The sequence below is a fragment of the Camellia sinensis genome, chromosome 11, assembly GCF_055761805.1.
Source record: "Camellia sinensis isolate YWXY chromosome 11, ASM5576180v1, whole genome shotgun sequence".
Lineage (NCBI taxonomy): Eukaryota > Viridiplantae > Streptophyta > Magnoliopsida > Ericales > Theaceae > Camellia > Camellia sinensis.
In genome coordinates, this window is record NC_138971.1 from 153791240 (window position 1) to 153811807 (window position 20568).

At 33.3% G+C, this 20568-nt stretch overlaps 1 protein-coding gene across 1 annotated transcript; it reads left to right on the forward strand.

Moving 5' to 3' along the window:
* The first annotated feature begins 15413 nt into the window (after positions 1–15413).
* LOC114308516 (RING/U-box superfamily protein) lies at positions 15414–20314 on the forward strand. The gene is made up of 3 exons (XM_028254127.2): positions 15414–15551; positions 15678–17342; positions 19458–20314. The coding sequence occupies exons 2-3, from the start codon at positions 15720–15722 to the stop codon at positions 19953–19955; spliced, it is 2121 nt and encodes a 706-aa protein (XP_028109928.1). The 5' UTR covers positions 15414–15551; positions 15678–15719; the 3' UTR covers positions 19956–20314.
* Positions 20315–20568: the final 254 nt, after the last annotated feature.

Here is a 20568-nt window from a genome sequence, read left to right on the forward strand (position 1 = left end):
ACGGCTATAAGTTTTATTATATATACCAAAACCTCTAATGTAAATAAGTTACATAAACCAGAAAATATTCTTTGATCTAAAATCACTCTCATCTATTCTCTAAAAATTTTTCTAAGAAGTGTTCTTTAATTTTTGTTTACATCCTCTCTCAGAAATTATACATTAAGTCGTATAGCTTTAAGCCCATCTTTCCTGTGTGAAGATTATAGAAAAATCATAGTCTCATTTTTATATCTATCTTTGAGAAATAATTCTTGTACCTTTCTGTGAAAACAAAAACACATTCTTTTCAATCATGTAAAAGTGTAGTACTCTCAGTGTTTTTTGGACTTAGAAAGTCTGTGTAAAATCCGTAGAGGATTGCTCCATCTGTGAAAAGGTTGCTAGCATCTTGTGACGCTAGAGAATAGTGAAAAATCTCAAGTGAAGCTTGAGGAGTGGACGTAGGCTGAGTTGAAGCCGAACCACTATAAATTTGTTTGTCTCTCTCTCCCTTATCTCTTTATTTTATTTAAATTGCCATAACTATATTTCATATTTTTATTGTGTTAAAATCATTAATTGACATAGTTGTTAGAACACTTGTTTTAATTATTTTTATTTCATTAACTATATTTATCTATTGTGCTAGTCATAATTTTTATTACGATATTATTATTTTTAATTGTAAAAACCTAATCCACCCCCTTCTTAGGTTGTCTTTTGGGTAACAATAATCATATAACTCAATATCTCATATGCATCTGGCCTTGGTACTATTACCCTCAGGCGAGAGCCACGTGAATATAGGTCACGGTATTATTACCCCCAGATAAGGGTCACGTGAACATGGACCATGGTACTATTACCCTCAGGTAAGGGCCACGTGAATATAGATCACAGTATTATCACCCCAAGGTAAAGGCCACATGAATAAAACTACGGTATTGTTACCCTTGGGCATGGGCCGTGTGAGCATATTACATGGAATGGACTCATTCATTCAGTAAATCATATCACTGTAGAATAACTTTAACAAGAACAATAATAATTAGAAAGAAGTATAACCTAATCATAGTTTTACTACATTGTCACTCATAGTTAGTTTTGTATAGCACGTGGCTAGGATGTGGTGTTTGACTTACATAGGCACATGAAAGCACAATGGTTTAATATACAGTCCTTCCATTCAGTTAGTCTCTAACTTATCCATTATTGATCTGTTACTTATTGTTTTAATTCAATCTCATTCATTATTTCCTTTTATGTTTATACAATGCACATGCACATGGAAACAATTGAAAATCATGCAATTGGAGGCCTGAAAGTCAGAGGAAACAAAGGAAAAATCAAACTGGGCTGGCCTTGTTGGCCACACGTGCAGTGGTCTGGCCGCTCGTGCAGTGGCCTTTGCCGCACGAGCGGGCGAACTTCAGAATGCAAGTTTGGCCAAAACAAGGTTGGCCTAGGCCACTCGAGCGGGCTGGATGAAAAATGTTTGAATTTTTTTGCTGAAAATGGAGTTTTTCTTCTTTTCAAACCCAATCTCATTTTACACAAAAGAAGGCTAAAAAACACTTTAAAACCATAGGAATTTAATACTTCCAACTTCAAACAAGTAAACAAGGTGAAGCCTCAAAGAAGATCACAAAATCATGAACTTTAGGTGTATACAATTTCAATGTATGCGAAGTTTGAGTGTCAAAGTAAAACCCTTGAAATTTACTCTTCAATTCCCAAAAGTCATGCAAAAATGCAAGCGATGATGCCATGTATTACAAGGATAAGAGTTTACTACTTTCATTTCTTCACTCTTGGGTTTCTATCCTCACTTTACATTACCCAACTTTTCAATTCATTTGAAATTCTATGATTCCATGGGTAGACAACTTCAATTCTTGAATTTAGAGGAAAGTTTCTTATCTTAGATAGGTGAATTGGTGAAGCTTTGACTTAAGCTCTCTTACTCCTCTTCTTTCTCTATCTTTCTTCTACTTCTAGGGCTCTATCTCAAGTTATCTCTACACCAAACACTATCTCTCCTTATTTACCTCTTTTGTGGACTTAAGTTATCAAGTCAATAAACTAGTCCAAATTTTTTTAATTAAATTTTAAGCTTAAACTAAATTCAATCCAATTCACTTAATCATGTCACTCTCATTCGAGCTTAACTTAACCCATCTTGGCAAGGGGAATTAGGCTCTAACAACCTAAACCAGCATTTAATTCACCCTTCGAATTTACTGAATCAGACAGGTTTTTCCATACACTCTCATACCTGTTACTCAACACATATATCAAACAATTCATGGCACATACCTTCATACTGATCATACTATAATTCACATAAAGGCATATAATTAAAGTGTCCTCTACTTTAGGTGGTAATCAAAGAGACGTGTGTTACATTACTCCTTTCCAAAAAGGGTATTTGTATGATTTTTATAGTCGAATAGATCAAAATGAACCGGTTCATAAATAAATAAAAAAATAGCGTGATGGAAAATAATATACAAACCTACTTTTTAAACCTATTTTCTAGACCCAATGATGTGTAAATGATATGATTGGTTGATAATTAGAGAATATATGAGAGAGAGTTGCCTTTACCCATGGTTTGGCTAACATTTTGGAGCTAAATAATCACAAAAGGACAAAATAGGCTCTATAAGCTAATAAGACAAAATACTACTTTTTATTTATAATCATTATACTTTTTCTATCACAAAAGTCAAAAAAAACCCCGAAACAAAAATCAAAAGAGGCTAAAAAAGTCTAACACAAAAATGTTGGCAAAAAAAGTCAATGCCAAACAAACACTTAATATCCTGATTGATTGTCACAATACTCTCGTTTGGGAACAAGCTATTTTAGTAACTTTTTGGCTTTTTACGAAAAGATGTGCAGAAAAGTAGAAAGGTGATGTGACAACTTTTAGTAACTTTTTGACTTTTTGGCTAAAATAACCACTCCTCAAACGAGGCCTGAACTTAAAATTTGAATCTAATTTTTTTATTTTAAATAGCAATGCTCATATAATTAACATATTTATATTGTTCTCAATTTAGTTGACCATATTCATGAGCTAAAACCAAAACAAGTGAAGAAGGCTTCGTTTGGGAAGCCAAGTTTGGGTTTTTTTTTTGGCTATTTTAGTTATAAAAAACAAAATAGGTTTTTTAGTCTAATAAAACAAAACATCACATTCAACCCATAATTATTACACTCTTTCTCTCACAAAAAAGCCAAAAAGGCTTAAAGCTCTTCCCAAACGAGACTTTTTAGTCCCAGACTAAAATAGTCAAAAAATTCAAAAAATTAAAAAGCCAATCCACTTCCCAAACGTACGCTAAGAATCAACCTTAGCAAAAGAGGTTTCAAGTTACAAAAATGTATATTTGAAAAAAAACGTTTTTTTAATTTTCATAATAATTTGAAATTTGCAAGTATTATAATTGTTTCAATTTAACAACCAACCATGTTTAATTGTCTAATGTTGATACACTGGTTTTAAAATAGACTATACGCATATTATAGACAACCAATCAGAGCTCATAATTTTCTTTTTTTTTAAAACTAATAGTAAAATTGTGAACTTGTCACAAAAAAATTGTGATAAAATGTTCTAAACCCAGACAATATTACTTGAGTAAGCTTTCCAAAGGCATAAATTTTTATTATGTAATTTAAATAAAATTGATGTTAGAAAATTTATTTATTTTACTGATTAATATAAATATCAAATTAAATTTTTTTTTTCCCCTTCAAAACATTTAAGCTAAAGACGTAAAGTGCAACTAGGGTTGCAAATCAACGTTTGTTTATTGAGCTTGAAAATCAAGATCGAACGGTTGAACTCAAGTTTGGTTTAATTTGTTTATAGTAAACATAATTAAGTTCAACTTGATAATGAATAAAAAGTTTGATTCGATAATCAAACTCGATCGGCTCATTAAATATTATTTTACATTATGTATAACACATTTTATATTATTTAATACATAAATAATTTATTTGTCCTATTATTATTTAGAAACTATAAAGGAAAAACATTTGTCCATTATTTGGCATTACTTTTTTACTATTTTATTGGTATTTGACATTTCTTTTTCTCTTGTGAAGTACGAATTAATCAGTTAGTATATCAATATGTGGAAGACTTTTCTTTGTTCGCAGATTCCAGTCTGGTTGGTATTATTGTGTATACACTATACATAAATATATATATATATATGTGACTTAGTAATCTCAGAAAAAAATTATTAATTAATGTTGAATGTTGATCTTGATGAGTCAGTAACAACTAATATACAATAAATTTGCAATGGAGACTTGTTAGTTATCCCTCAAACTCTAACCAAAAGAGTTTAAAAAAAAAAAAAAAAAAAGCAAAAAAAAAAACACCAATAAGGGGTTGTTTGGGGTGTCCTAAATAAGTGCACTTTTTGTCTTTTTAGACTAAAAAATTGAGGTTGAAAATATGGATGTTTGGGTTAACTTTTTGACTTTTTATGAAAAAATGTGTAATAAAAAATTGTAAAATTTGATTTGTAGGGAAAAATTCGAATTGGGAGTTGCGCAACCGTAATTGTTGACTTTTGGTGAATAGTGTTAACTTTTTAACTTTTTGAGTAACTTTTTGACTTTTTTACAAATTTTCAAACTTGGCCTAAATCTAGTGACGTCATCCTATATATCATCATCATCTATTATTATTTTATTAAAAAATTAATGATGAAATTTGATAATGTATTTACTATTTAGGGTAAGTTACACTTTCACCTATTACAATATGACATTTTTCTCACTTAGATTCTTTCCACTTCTATCCAAATTTAACTGCCAAAGTAGGTGTTTCCCACTTTATCTTATATATTTTCACTTTTGTCCCTAACCAATAAAGAAATAAAAATAGAACTTAAAAAGTTTCTCCCAACCACAACTTTCTCCATTATTCACTACAACATTTTCTCTCACAATCGAGTATTCACTCACTATTTGATATTATGCACTAGTTTCTACATTCTAACTCACAACGTCTTTACTAATCAAATGACATATACTTACTGTAATTTTTCATCCGATATAAAATATGATTTTTGAGATTGGAGTGAATTTGGCGATAGAAATGGTTTTGAGAATAGTTTTAGTTTGGACTAAGGCTTATTTTGGGAAGATGGTAAAAAGTGACTTTTTGACTTTTAACCAAGCTTTTGACTTTTTTAGACAAATGATTTGGGAAGTTGATAAAAAGTGACTTTTGACTTTTTTGATTAATATTTGTTTATGATGTCAAATCATAATAAAATGACTAAACTACCCTCATTTATTTAAAATATTTGCAACTTCACCTATGTAACACATTTTGACCCATGAGGGGTAAAATTGTAATTTTACCGTTGGCTAAAAACCAACTTCCCAAATGAAAAAAAAGTCAAAAAAGCCAACTTTTAACTTTTGCTACTAACTAAAAAAAGTGACTAAAAACTATGTTGCCAAAATAAGCCTTAATAGACTAAAGTGGAAAAACTTGAGCCAAAGTAGGAAACACCAAATGGTTTAGGAACAAATGATTTAGAGATCAAAATGAAAGAATCTTTTATTTAAGGATCAAAGTAAGAGATGACTCATCCTTTAGAGATGAAAATGTAATTTACCCTCTATTTCAATAATACAACATTATCTGTGGATAGTTCATAATCATTACCCTGCTTTCATTGTTAGATGGATATGGGTAACCAACGGGCCCACATCATTCTCAAAGAATTTTAGCCATGTTTGTTTGGGTGGACATGAGCTTGGAATTGGACTAATAGTCCAATAAAATTATTAATCCGATATTTGGTTAAACAATTGAGGTGCGGACTAATTACTTTAAACTTGACTATTAGTTAAGTTAGGATACATAATCCAACGGATTCGTAATCCTAGGACTATTAGTCATGGGAATGCTAATCCAGTCCGCCTAAACAAACATGGCCTTTGTGTATGAAAAATGAGTGTGGTTTTGTATTTTTGTATATTTATTTAGATTATTTTTTTATTTTTTTATATAAAAATTAAAAAGTATAATTATTTAAATCATATATATTTATGTACCATTTTTTATTCTAATTATAAATAAATTAGATAATTCACGTAATTGATAATAGTTATTGGTATGGGTGGTGAGTTTGACCATATGTTAATATCCAAACCCGCCCGTAGTTTTTTTTTAGATTTTGAGATGATATTTTAGAGAAATTTACTGTTCAGTTTATTGATCAAATTTATTTATTCATAAATCTTATTTCGTTTTTTACCTATTAATATTTTCAAAAGTATTAGGACAGAATAAATATTTTAAATTTATTAGTGCATTAAAAAAATATATAGAACTTATAACTAATATTTAAATTAGTTAAACGATGAGCTTATAAGGAAAATAAAAAAAACTAAAATCATTAACTGTCAATATTATTTGTATTAAAATTGTGATATATTTGATTTTTGTACACATAAATTTACTCTAATATTAATCTAGAGATAATTACCTACATGTCTTATGAAAAAGACTTGTTTACTCATAAATTTTTTATAAAATATTTTTACTTATTTAACTTGTTTTGATAATGAGAAATTTCTTAAGACTGTTTAAATATATGTTTTGTATTTGTGGATTTATCATTTAGTACTGACAATAATATTGAGAAATTTATCAAAGCTATAAATGATTAGAATATTTTAAATTTTGTTTGCGATTTATTTATTTATTTATTTATAGTTTATTTGTATTAATTTGCATTGAAATAAGATGTAAAAAGTATAACTAGTTAAATTATATTTTTTAAACATTTTTTATAATAATAAATTTATTAGTAAAACTTAGAATATGATTTATTAATAAATAAATTTAATCCATAAGACCGACTCATAACTATCACAAATATGTAAAAGTTCAAGCATAGCCACCGTCGAAAAGGAAATCGCAAAGTTTAAACATATAGCCCATTAAGTCATGAGGATAGTGTCTTATTCTATATTTAATTTTTGTATTTTTAACATCACTGTTAATATTATCCACCACCCTTGGGTATTGGTTGGGGGCATGGGTCCAAATAATTTGGGCTATAAGAAGACCATTGGTTTGGGCCATATCAATTGGACGGGGATTCTATTTACACCCAAAAAAATTTGAAGTGAGTATAATTTTTTAATACATCTTATTAAATTATTTAGAATTATAATTTATTCTTAATACATCTTATATATATATTTTTTTCCAAATTACCATTTTGAGGTACACCCAAATAAAACAAATTAAAAAATTCAAATTATTTTTGAAAAACTTTTTTTCGTTCACATACATACATGGAACACGATTAGGAAATTCGGCACCGGTAAAGGGGGACGGCGATGGAGGATGATGAATATTCAGCCTACTTTTCGTCATTATTATTCGAAATTTCGGAACCGAACAAAGTGAATTTGTTCAGATTTCCAAAACCAAACAAATTCACTTTATTCGGCTGTACACTGCTGGACAAAGTGAAATTTTTTAGTTCTGAAAGTCTGAACAATAATAACAAAAAACATTATCAAAATTCACTTTTATGTAAAAAACATAGAAATCAATAACTGTATTTTGATATTTATGTGAATACTTACCTCCTTATTGATGGGTTACTTCAAAAAATTATTTTGATTATTACTTTCATTCATTATTTGATTTTGTTCAAATTTTATTCTATTTGTAAGTAACAATATAATAAAAAACAATAATGTTGATGAAAACGGTGAGTTTTGGTGGGGTAGATTAAAGTTTTGGAGTGAGAAAAAGAAGAGTAGAAAATAATTGAAACTTAGGAAAAAATATAAAGAGATTTGAATAGAAAAAATACGTATAATTGATTAGGATGTATCATAAGAAAAAATAATATTTTATTTTAATATTTAATATGTATTGTCTTTATTAATAAATTTATATTACAATGACGGTGTTTGGCAACCTGGTTTGGTGCATATTTTAGGCCCTAACGGAAAAAATTTCAAAATCTCGCATTGTAGCTGAGTGAAGGGCTCAGTCCAGCTGTATGGCATTATATTGGTAAAAAGATAGTTTTACCCTCCATTGCGTTGATCTGTTTGGAGACACGCTCACATGTCTCATATCTCTCATATCCCATACCAAAGGCTCTACCCTCTACCTGGACGCTTTTACAGTAGAGACGAGTAGTTCTCTCCGACGGCTTAGTCCGGCGAAACTGACGGTCAAGACCAAGTAGCCGATCATCGAGGATTCTTAAAGGTACAGTTGCGAAACACCATTTCAAAGCTTTTTCTTTACCGATCTGCACAATGATGATGAACGCCCCTGCAACTTTTTTTTCTTGCTTCATCTTCGGTCGTTAACTCAAAGATCTTCCTGGTTCTCTTCACCATGTCGTGTCCAACAAAAAATACATACAAATAGAAAAGTTTTGAACTAATTTCAGCAAACCATTATCCCTCTTTCAGGTCTTCCTTTATTTTGGGTTTTCTACAGATTTTCTTCACCAACTTTTTTTTCGTTTCTGCCATCTAAATAACAACTAAAACAACCATTTAATTGTGCAAGAGTAGCTCTCATTCTTGTTAGTAATTTTTTTTTCCCCTAATTTGATTTTCACTGTTACTAAAAAAAATTGGACAAAATAACAAATATTTCAATTCGTTCTGAATTTTTTTGTAAAAATCTTATTCAAAATTATTCTCATATATAAAATTTTGCTTTCATCAAAATTTAATAAAATTTGTAATTTACATTTGATGAATTATTTATTTGGGAAAAAATAAATAAATCTTGTTTCATTTAACCTGTCTTTTAGTGAATGAGAAATTATCAGAAAGTAATGGACAAAAAAAAAAATTACCGATGATTTTGTGACCTTTTTCAGTGTTAGATTTTTTCCTTGCTTCCATGTAAATTAAAACTAAAAGGAACATTTACTTGTTTAGAGCATCTATATGTTTTAAGCATTATAATTTTTTTGAATATAATTTCATTTTCAATTCAAATAGGTTTGGGCTTTGCACATTATTGAGAGCATGTCTCTGTTTAGAGCATCTCTCTGTACATTATTTCGATGTCACGAGTCATCACCATATTTTGCAATTTTACTGTTTGTCATGCCCATTTTTGTGATGTATTGGAATTTTGTGATATGCTACTTTCTGAATTGGTATTCGAATTTTCTGATGTTGGTTTTGTTCTGATGTATTCGAATTTCTATTGGAATTTTGGTATGTATTGCAATTTTCTGGTGTATTGGAATTTTGTCTAACTACTACCTTTAAATCTGTAAAATTTCACCTATTCCTTCAATCTATGGGTATGCCGTTATAAATTACCTGTTTCATTTCTGCCCATTTGACTCTAATTTTTTTTTTTTATATGTATTTCTTCCATGTAAATAAAATCTTTTATTAAATCATTTAATTGCTGGGAGCATCTCGCACTTCTCATTAACTTTTTTTTCCCGATTATGTAATTTGATTTCAATTTACATAGATTTGATGAATTACTAATTAATTGATTTTTAAAAAAAAATTCTGCTTTCATTTACCCCTTTTCAGTGCAAACAAATGTTTAAAATTGATTGACACAAATTCAGTGTAAAGTAATGGACAAATGTGAACTGTACAGTGAGTAATTGGATTTTCCAAAGCTTTCTGAGTTAGCTTAATTACCTATTCACTCAATCTGTTGTGCTTGGTTTGTGTGTAGTAATATGGCTTCCTCTTTTTCCACTGCCACGTTGACATGGCCACAACGCATGTGTGCTTGTGGCTATGGCCATTGTTTTGTGAAGGTATCCAGATCTCACAAAAATCCTGGTCGTGCATGTTATGTTTGCCCCCGGCCCATGGTGAGTTGTAACAACTGATTATTTGTCACTCTATATGTTTGTACAATGTAATATCCATAACTAATAAATGTTTTACGTTTCTTACTCATCAACAATGTGTTAATTGGATTGGTTGGTGTGATGAATCAGGGAGACGAAGCCCCGACCATGACTCTGGGTCAACCAATGTCATACAGTTACGGGCTGATGTCGTGCACATTTTTAATACGCTGCGTGTAATGAAAACGGTGATTTGTGTGTTGTGCATCATGATCATCATCTTATTATTGCGAATGTAAACCCCCTAAATCATTAGCCTTGTACATATGTACTGTTTTCAAAAAGTACTATTTTCAACAAATAACTGCATTGTGATCGTTTGTATGCAAATACTATATGTTGTTAGTAATTATTGTACTACTTTTGATAAGCTTTGTGGAAGTTGTCTTTTCCATATGGTTCATAGTTTATTGTCTGAAAATGTATTCATCAACTGGGTTCTAATGTATACAATACGTCTTCTCACATTAGTCGAATGGCTGCAACACGATCGTCCTCTCGCACCCTATCTAAGAATAAAGGGGTTGGCCTATCAGGTACTGAAGGAATTGTTAATGACTTCGATCATGTACATAAGGCAAACTGGGACAGTGCAGTGACAGAAATCTTCCTATAGTGTGTTAGGGACGCAATATTAGTGGGTCAGCGCGTTAGTACAACCATAACCAAAACAGGGTAAAATGAAATTGCACTGAAATTCGCGAAGCGCACGGGTAGACGTCATGAAATTACACAAGTGAAAAACAAGTACAACAGTTTGAAAAAGGAATGGCAGGCTTGGAACAAGTTGATGGATAATAGTAAGGGTGTGACTGGCATTGGGTTTGACAGGGAAACTGGTTTGTTCACAGCGTCAGAAGAGTGGTGGGACAATCTTAAATCAGTATGCATGAACATATATTTTATTTTACGTAATAAGTCCTCTAAGTTTAAAGACAACTTGTACTAAATTGTTATTCATTATTTGTCGTAAACTTTTCACATATGTATGTTACGTTAACTCCAAACCCTTTCAATCCAAAATAACTACAAATTGAACACTGTACAACATAAAAAAGTAATTACATTTAACTTATGTCAAACTTGCCCCTTTAATTTTGTACACACATGTTAGCAAAAGTAACTTGTCCGTTGAATGTCCCATGTCACTGTGATGGAGAACTTAAATTGTACTTTGATTTTTCATTTGCTGACAAACAAGATCGCTTACAAATTCAAGACGAAACCATTGGAGCATGAAGGTTTGATGCGCGAAGTATTCACCGGTGCAACTGCGACTGGAAAACACCATTGGACGCAGGGGGAGAAGGCTGTGGATGTTGGCGAAGGTGAATCTGACTCAGTGGACTCTCTTCTGTTGGCACCGTTTACCGAGCTATACAGACCTGTCGTTAATTTACCTCCAAACTTCCCCACTATCCACCTTGAAGAAGCAGACCCCGGGACAAAGAGGAAAAATTGAGGTAGCACTAGTGGAAAGTCGAAGAAGATCTCTAGTGGAGCATAGGTACTTGCGGATAGTTTTAACCATCTGTCTAACGCGGTTCAAACACAGAAGCACCTGACGGTCAGGCACGGAACTGGTGCGTCGCAGAAGTATGGCATTGAGCCATGTATGCAGCGGCTTATGGCTATCCCGGACTTCATCAGTACCCCCCTGTTCCATTTCGCCTGCATTGCATTAGAGAACGCAGATTACTGGGAAATATTGATGTGCATGCCGGATGATAAGAATGTAGTCGGTTGGCTTGCGGCATTGCAGGCTTCAAAAGGCCTGTGAGTACTTGGGATTGGTCTTTCACGCAAAAATGGGACCTGTTTGGTTTTGATGTAGTGTGGTTTTTGTGGACTAGTTATGTGGGTCTCTTTTTTTAGTTGTTTTGTTTTTTTGTGTGGTTGCACAGTGTTGTACTTATTGTTACTTTACTTTTGTGAACGGTACCTACTTTTGTCTTGCGCAATATGGGATCATGGTGTAACCTTTACTTTTTGGCATAGTTCACTTTAATGGTTGAATGTAATGTAATGGATAGTTCATGTGTTCCACTTTTATGGTTGAACTTTAATGGTCCAAATGTGCTTAGTTTACAACTAGATAATTGATCTGTGTGTTGTGTGCATTGTAGGAGTCATCAACAAATAATGTGGAAAGGTGAAAGTAGTAACTGTAGAAATTACGATAATGTAATCATCGAACTTGCTGAGGAAGAAGAAGACTTACAAAACAGCGTAATCGGTGATGCTGCGCAGCATGCAATGAAATACTACCTGAAGTACATGGAGAAGATCCCATGCCAAACTTCTATTCTGACCGGTCGTGCCTGGATTCAAGAATTATTTGATGGCCACGTAGGTAGGGGTGAACAAAATTTGTTTGCATATGCTGCTATATGTGTTTCAAGCGTTGTGTGACACATTGCGAAGCGACTTCAGTTTACGGGTACCTACAAGACCCCATGGATTACACATTGAAGAAAGTGCTGCGATGTTCATCCATACGTTAAACGGCTGCACTAATCGAAAACTTCAGGAACGATTCCAACACTCGGGAGAAACTGTGTCGCGACATTTCCATGCAGTGTTGGAAGCAATGAAGTTGTTCACAGAAGTGCGTTGTAAGTCCACCAGATCAAAATAATAGGTATCCATATTTGCGATCCAAAGGGAAATACGTGCCTTTCAAGGTTAGCATATAAGTTGCTGTTATCGGTTACTTTTCATTTTATGTGATGAATGTAAACCTCGTGTGTTGTACGTTATTGGTGCAGCATTGCATTGGAGCGTTGGACAATACTCATGTAGAAGCCGTGTTGCCTGCCCGTGATGCCGGCACATATTACGGTCGCAAAGGATATCTAACCCAAAAATACTAGCTGTATGTGACTTCGACATGTGCTTCATTTTCATATCTTGTGGGTGGGAAGGATGCATGCATGACAGTCGCATCTTCAACGAAATAATTAAGAACAAACATGCATTGTTCTCGCACCCCCAAGAAGGTAACATATTTTAAATTAAGTACTCATTATTAATTTTGTTGAAAATCTTAAATTGATTGACCAAATGTAGGTAAATATTACCTTGTGGATGTGGGATATCCAAATAAGAAGGGGTATTTGGTACCATACAAAGGGTCTCAGTATCACCAAGTACAGTTCCGGGATCGTGGACGACCCAATAACCCAAGATAATTATTTAACGAGGCACACACATCATTGAGGAGCGTGGTGGAAAGAAAATTTAGAGTGTGGAAATCGCGGTGGAAGTTCCTAAACGACATGCCCGATTATGATTTTGCGACGGTGCAGGTGCCATTGGTTAGTGCGTCAATGGCCTTACACAATTTCATCCGTAGGCACGAGATAGCTGTTAATGCACACAACGAACATGTTAGATGTTCTTTTGTTCCAGATGACATGCCCGCCATGGAAGGAGGACAAAATATGGATGATGGCCTCATGGTTGGGGATACAGATGTAGATATGGCAAGAGTTCACATGCGCATCTGTGACCATTTTGTTTCACATACGGAATCAAGGACTATTGTGAAATGCTTGTTATCTAATTTATGTGTTTGTGTAATTTGTAATTTCTATTTCTACATTGCAATGTGACTGTAACAAATTATTTAAATTTGTAATTCGTGTAAGGACAATGCAAGTGTGTTGCAAATTTAAATTTCTATGAAGTATTGCATCTTATTATTTACTATTTAAATGTATTGTAATTTTTTGTTTTATTTTTATTAATTGCTTCTATAAGGAAACCACCCTGGTTTGATAACCACATTTGTCTATTTCTGTAAAAAAAAAAATTCTTACTTAACTAAATTATCTGAAAATCACCATTTCCCCTTTATGAAATTGTATTTTAAAAAAAAAATCAATTAAACTCATTGTACATTTCGTAGTATTAATGAATTTCAGAGATAAATCAAAATAGAAAATTCGTAGTATTTTTTTCATTAATTTTTTAGAAGATACAAATATTGTGGAATAACAAAATGTTCGAATAAATACTTAGGAATTGTTTGGTTTTGTTTTCAGAGATAAATTTTGAAAATTAATTATGGGGAAAGAGTTTAGAAATTTAGTTGGTTTGTTTGGTTGTATATTTTCGAACTAATTTTGGAGTGCAGGAGTTGTGAAAATAATTTTATTGTTGTTGAATAGATGTGTGTTGAACGAAAAAGTGATTGAGAAAGAAAGAGGAGTAAGAAAAAGTGATTGATTGATGTATAAGAGATAGAAAGTGATTTGTTTTTTTTTTTTTTTTTTTGCGCAAATTCACTACACCAAACAAAATTTTAATTAATTTTTACATGTGAAATTAAAATAAATGTTGACAACACAAATGTTTTTTATTTTCTGGAGAAATAGATACAATTTTCAATTAAATGAAAATTTTAATTAATTTTAATATGGCAAACTAACAACAACTTCATTAATTAATTCATTTTAATTAATATTTTGGTAACAATTGTTTGCACCATGTGTTTTGACAGATTGCAACGGTGGCCACGTGTCAATTCTGCTTTTAATTTGTAATTTGGTATAAATGGTGGCCACGTGGACAAAAAAAAATATTTGCAATTAGCAATAGGGGCAATTTTGTCAATTTACATTCCACTATCATTTTAAACACATTTTCCAAATACAATAATCTCTAAAAAATCCATCTCATCTTCCTAAACACACAAACTAATTTCAAATTACAAAAAATTTCAAAAAAACCCACATTCCAAACACCCACAATAGAATAGGAATTAAAATTTTAAAATTTAAGTTAAGCATATTGAAATAATTTTTAGGGTCAAATTGGATGCCCCAATCGCTTCTTGTACCAGTAAGTTTTGTGTCTTTAGCAAACCAGGGCTCGCCCAATCGTTTCCAATCCATCGTGATGGTGGATTGGATTGGGCTGTCCAGTTTTTACTTTAATAAGTTGATTTATTAATTAAATAACACTATAAGATTTTATTCATAAAAAAAAATTAAATTAATCAGATAATTAGTCACATAATTATACCTTATTTGTATTAAAAACAATGATCGACGAGTATAATTTTAAGAATAAATCATCATTATTTTGTAGACAAATAAAACTTGATCATGTGTCTACAGCTGTTTGGTATATTCAATTTTTTTATATAAATAATGTGCTTAGTGTGCTTACAATTAAGGTGAGTCCTGCAATAGGCCCACAGAACCTCCGGCTGGCTTTGGAGACAAAACTATACCAAATTTGTAACTCTATGTATATAAATAATTTATGAAAAACTAAATTGATTTGATAATTGTAATTATATATTTAAAATGTAGATAGTAAAATGAGTTTGAAAATGAACTATAAATTTGTTATAAAAATAAATATAATGAAATAATATGATTAAAATTTAAAAGTTAATTTCTTTTAAAAAAATGGATCAGATTATGGGCATAGTGGGCCCAACTGGACTGTCCAGCCCATGAAAATTAGCTGCTTCCGGCCCAATTACCCTCCCAAACCATAGATAAGGCATTGAATGACTCTCACTGCCATCTCTCCTCTCCTCTTCCCCTCTCTCTCTCTCTCTCTCTCTCTCTCTGAATTTGATATCTCTCGGCTGATCAAGCCATAATCAAACCCAGATCTTGAACAAAATCTGTGAGTTTTTTTCTCTCATTTCAGTCTATCTGAATATACGTATATATTACACAATCTATTTATATGTATAGATAAATCTGAATATCATATAATAATCTTGATCACTCTTTATCTTCTTTCTTATAGGCTTCTTTCTTCATATCTATACATTTCTCTTTGAAAGTCCAAATGGGTTGTACCGTAAGAGAAAAGCACATCCGAACCAATCGGAGGGTTCGATCTGTAAAACCCGATATCGATCACACCAATCTCACGGACAGAACCGTAATCGAATCGGGTATCAAACCATTGAATTACCAAATGGGTGTTATCGAATCGACCCAGAACTCAAACCCTAACCCTAACCCTAATTTTGATGATGGTAATTGGGGGTACTGTACTGAAGAGCAATTAGAGGAGATATTGTTGAAGAACCTGGAGTTTTTGTACAATGAAGCTATTTCAAAGCTTGTTGGGTTGGGATATGATGAGGATGTTGCCCTCAAAGCTATATTGAGGAATGGGCATTGCTATGGTGGAATGGATGTCTTGACTAATATATTGCACAACTCTTTAGCTTATTTGAATAGTGACTGTGGTGGTGATTGTGGGGATTCTGAGGATTCTGAGCCTAATTTTGTTGATTTGAGGCAGTTGGAGGAGTACTCTTTAGCAGCTATCGTGTGCTTGTTACAACAAGTTAAACCCCATTTGACTAAAGGGGATGCTATGTGGTGTCTCCTGATGAGTGATCTTCATGTGGGTCGAGCGAGTGTGATGGAAATTCCAGTTCTTCCCTCGGCTAATAACAATGGATGTAGCGGTCCTTCTCTGAGTAATGTAGCAAATGTTAGTAACAATCCAGTTGGGGTTGCCCCAGCATTATGTAGGTTTCATGGAGGTTGGGGTTTTGGAAATGGAGGTACTTCTGAATTTCCTGTTAATGGGTTTTTGTCATATGTGTCAGAAATGAATTTGCAGAAAGAGATTGAGTGTCCAAAGAGGTTCAATCTTACTCCTTCAATGAAGACTTTGTTGAAGAGGAATGTTGCAATGTTTGCTGCAGGCTTTAGAGCAAACTCAAAACAGTTGCAGACGCAATCTCAGGCTAGCGTCAGCTCTTTGTCAAGTGGAGATTCATCAACTGCAGCTGTATCTGGGGCTGAAGTTCCAACTGAGCAGAATGAGGAGATCCCACATGCAAAGAACCAAGATGTGGTTAATACTGTGCTGAATAAATTTCGTGATTTGAATCTTGATGAGAATATGGAGTATGTGCCACAAGATCAGAAAGACGAGATGGTTTTAAGTGTAATTAATCAGATTAAGGATCTTGAGAGGCAGGTGAAGGAGCGGAAGGAGTGGGCCCACCAGAAGGCTATGCAAGCTGCAAGGAAGCTCAGCAATGATCTGACGGAGCTGAAGATGTTAAGGATGGAAAGGGAGGAGAGCCAACGAGTGAAGAAAGGGAAGCAGACCCTCGAGGACAAAACTATGAAGCGTCTTTCGGATATGGAAAATGCTCTAAGGAAGGCAAGTGGTCAAGTGGATCGTGCAAATGCAGCCGTGAGGCAGCTTGAGACTCAGAATGCAGAAATTAGAGCAGAGATGGAGGCTTCCAAGTTAAATGCATCAGAATCGGTCACAACTTGCTTGGAGGTTGCAAAGCGGGAGAAAAAGTGCCTAAAGAGGCTTTTGGCTTGGGAGAAGCAGAAAAATAAGTTCCAGGAGGAAATTGCAGCAGAGAAACAGAAGATATCAGAGTTGCAGAAACAGTTGGTTCAGAATGAGTCAGCAAAAAAGGAGGCTGAGGTTCGTAAATTATCCTTCTATCAATCTCTCTACAGATGTATATTAATGCACAACAGTTGTATTATACTTTCTAAGAAATAAGTGCTAGAATTTATCACTTTATTGCACAATTACCAGTTGACAACAAGGTTCCTCAAGACTATGGCCACTGGTGATATGTTCATACATTTTATGGTTTCAAGCAGTTCAGATAGTGGGAACTTACTACAAAAAGAAGTTTTTTGACACTGGTAACATTTTCGGATGCATGTAGCAGTTGCACTGTTCAGAGTCTTCCTACCGCTTTAGTTTTGCTTTCTTTGTATGTTCTTGTTCTTCTTCTTGCTAGGAGCTATGTTATTTGAACGTGGAATGGGAACGGGAATGCGGTATGCCACAATGCTCTAAATTGTGGTACGATAAGGATAGATTTGTATAGTTTACACTATAAAAATTTAAGATACTTCTAGTCTAGGGTTATTTTTTTAACAAGACATCCTATGAAATGTAGATTCTTTTTCCAAATTAATCATGTAGTGACACATTTATACGAGTATTGTGACCCATTTTTTGATGTTTTGTGATGTCAAAACTTCTCTCACCTTAGATTTTAGTACATTATACTTGATGAAAGGGAATATATTGAAAAAACTTTTGAGATCATTTTGGATCACTAAATTTAATGTTTTGGAAAGACTGTGTACCATAGGGTATCAGTGTTTTTTTAGTAATGCTGGAGGGAGTTTAACTTACATATAATGGTGTTTGAGTTTAGTGTTTGTTTTCGTCTGAGAGGTCAACTGTGAATTAAATGACATGTTGAGTTTGCAAGATGCTTGAATGGTGTGTGCAGGGTACATGAAATATGGCACGCTTCATGAGGTTAATCATTTGTGTCAGTGTTTATCTATGCACTGTTCATGGCAGGCATTACTGCAACTTGTGAGCCAAACACCTTTTCTGGATCAGAAATACTTAAAATTGTGAAATTTTCTTCTAAAGCAATTGTGAAGTAAATATTAGGTAGAGAAAGCATAAACAAATTACAAAAGTGTTGTTCTCAGTTGAGGAGATTAGTGGATTAATTGTTGCACCAGTGCCTCCTTTATTTTTTTGGCCTTGACCATTTTTCTTCTTCTCATGTGTGTGTGAAGGATTTGTTTGTGTCGATACTTCTAGAAACTCATTGTTTGTTCGTAATTATTGTCTTGAAAATTTGGTTTAACTGGCTGCACTTTTGTTCAAAGACGTGTTTTCATCTTAGCTTGTGCCACAGCTTTTTTGGGTGATATGCAAAGATGTTGTCCATTACAATTGCTTTAGTGGAAAACAGTAAGTTTGAATATTTTCTTAAGGCCTAGTCCTTCACTCGACCCTTCTCCTCTTTTAGACATCTCAACATTGGCATTGCTCTTTTTATATGTGCCCACAATGTGTAGTCAACTCTTTGTTTGAATAGATGCCAACTCATAAATCACTTAAAGTGCACCTTCAATAGCCTTTTACCTGTACTCACTTTTTCTGCATTTATAATTTCAAGATCTCCATCCTAGTTAGGTAGTTTCCTTGAATGTTGTCCACGATTAGTTGAAACTTTTGTCCATTGAGGATGATTACCACCCCTAGCTTTGTAAATGATGATAAAATAGTGCCTTGCAATTAAAACTCTTTGGTATTAATATAGGTCTACTCTCTAAAACCCTAAATATAAATTTATGCATGCTTCCTCGAACTTGTTATGGACATGGTCTTCAAATTATTTTTTCTTTGGATCCTAAACTCGCAGCAACTTTGTTTTTGTGCAAAATCGAGCCACCTCAGTTGAGCGGTTCTTTGCACTTTAAAGTAACTGAGAGGTTTTTTTAAAGTCTGCCATTCATCTTTTGTCTTAAGGAGGTACATGACGAGTCATCACATACACACTAGCAAACAATTGACACATGGTTCTAAATAACTGTATCAATAGGTAACAGTATTGGCAATACAATCATATATCGTCCAATATTGGACAGTATTGGCAGATATATTTGTGAATAACGGTATCGGAAGTCCAAAATCTCAATACGTAATGACTGATAAGATACGTAATGGTTGATATTTAAAACCCTGATTGACTTGATTCAATTCCCACGGCAGGAAAAGTGGAGGCAGGAGCAGAAGGCTAAAGAGTTAGGCTTAGCCCAAGTGGAGGAGGAACAGCTCCTCAAGGAAGCAACTGAGGCTAGTAATAAGAGAAAGCATGAGGCATTGCGTCTAAAGATTGAGATAGACTTCCAGCGTCAAAAGGATGATCTCCAAAGACTTGAGCAAGAACTGGCACGACTTAAAGCGCCTGTGCAGTCCACTGAGCTACATCATACTAATTCAGAGGGGGTGAAGCCCCAAGGAGAAACTATTGCTAGAATGCTTCATGATTTAGATAAATTGGAGGACTCTTCAGATAAAGATGTTGGCTACAATAGGGAATGCTTAATTTGCCTGAAAGATGAAGTTTCTGTTGTTTTTCTGCCGTGTGCTCATCAAGTTCTGTGTGCCAATTGCAATGATGAGTATGGGAAGAAGGGAAAAGCTACATGTCCATGCTGCCGGGTACCAATTGAACAAAGAATCCGTGTGTTTGGTGCAAGTTCATAGTGATGTTGCCAGGTACCCATGCTTTTAGCTTTTACTTTTTTTTTTTTAAAAAAAAAAAAAAAAAAAAATTTGCTGTGGTTGCATCTGCATATGATAGTGTTTGTAAATAAGCAGCAAAACCTGTCTCAGGCTTTTGCGTATGTCTCAAAATGACCGCAATGGTTATTAATACTACTATATCACTAAAAAGCAGAAAGTGAGGAAATAATTTTCTCAGAGCTATATGCCTTCTGATTTTTCATATTATCTGTGGAGTTCATGGGGAGTAAGTTGATGCTGTAATTTCCCAAATGTTTACAAGTATGGTGCCATTTTGTTTTCTTGTTACATGGTGAAATGGTTACTGCTTTCCTTCTTCATACTTATCCCTCATTATTGGTCCATGTTTGTCTTTCCTGTCATATCTAAACCATTCATCGGTAACTTGTCACAGGTCATATGTTATTGTTTTGTTTGTCACTGTTAATTCATATGACAATGCATTGATTTGTTGTTAATTAGTTTTCTGCACATATAAGTAACATGTTTTGGAAACTGCATCGGTTTTGTAATGCTACTATAGGGTTTTTTTTTTAATCTGGAAATTGCATGGTTTGCCTTGTGACATCCAGAG

Coding starts and splice junctions, on each gene's coding strand:
- LOC114308516 (XM_028254127.2), top strand. CDS start 15,720: ATGGGTTGTACCGTAAGAGAAAAGCACATCCGAACCAATCGGAGGGTT. Junction 17,343..19,457: donor CAGCAAAAAAGGAGGCTGAG/GTTCGTAAATTA, acceptor TTCCCACGGCAG/GAAAAGTGGAGGCAGGAGCA.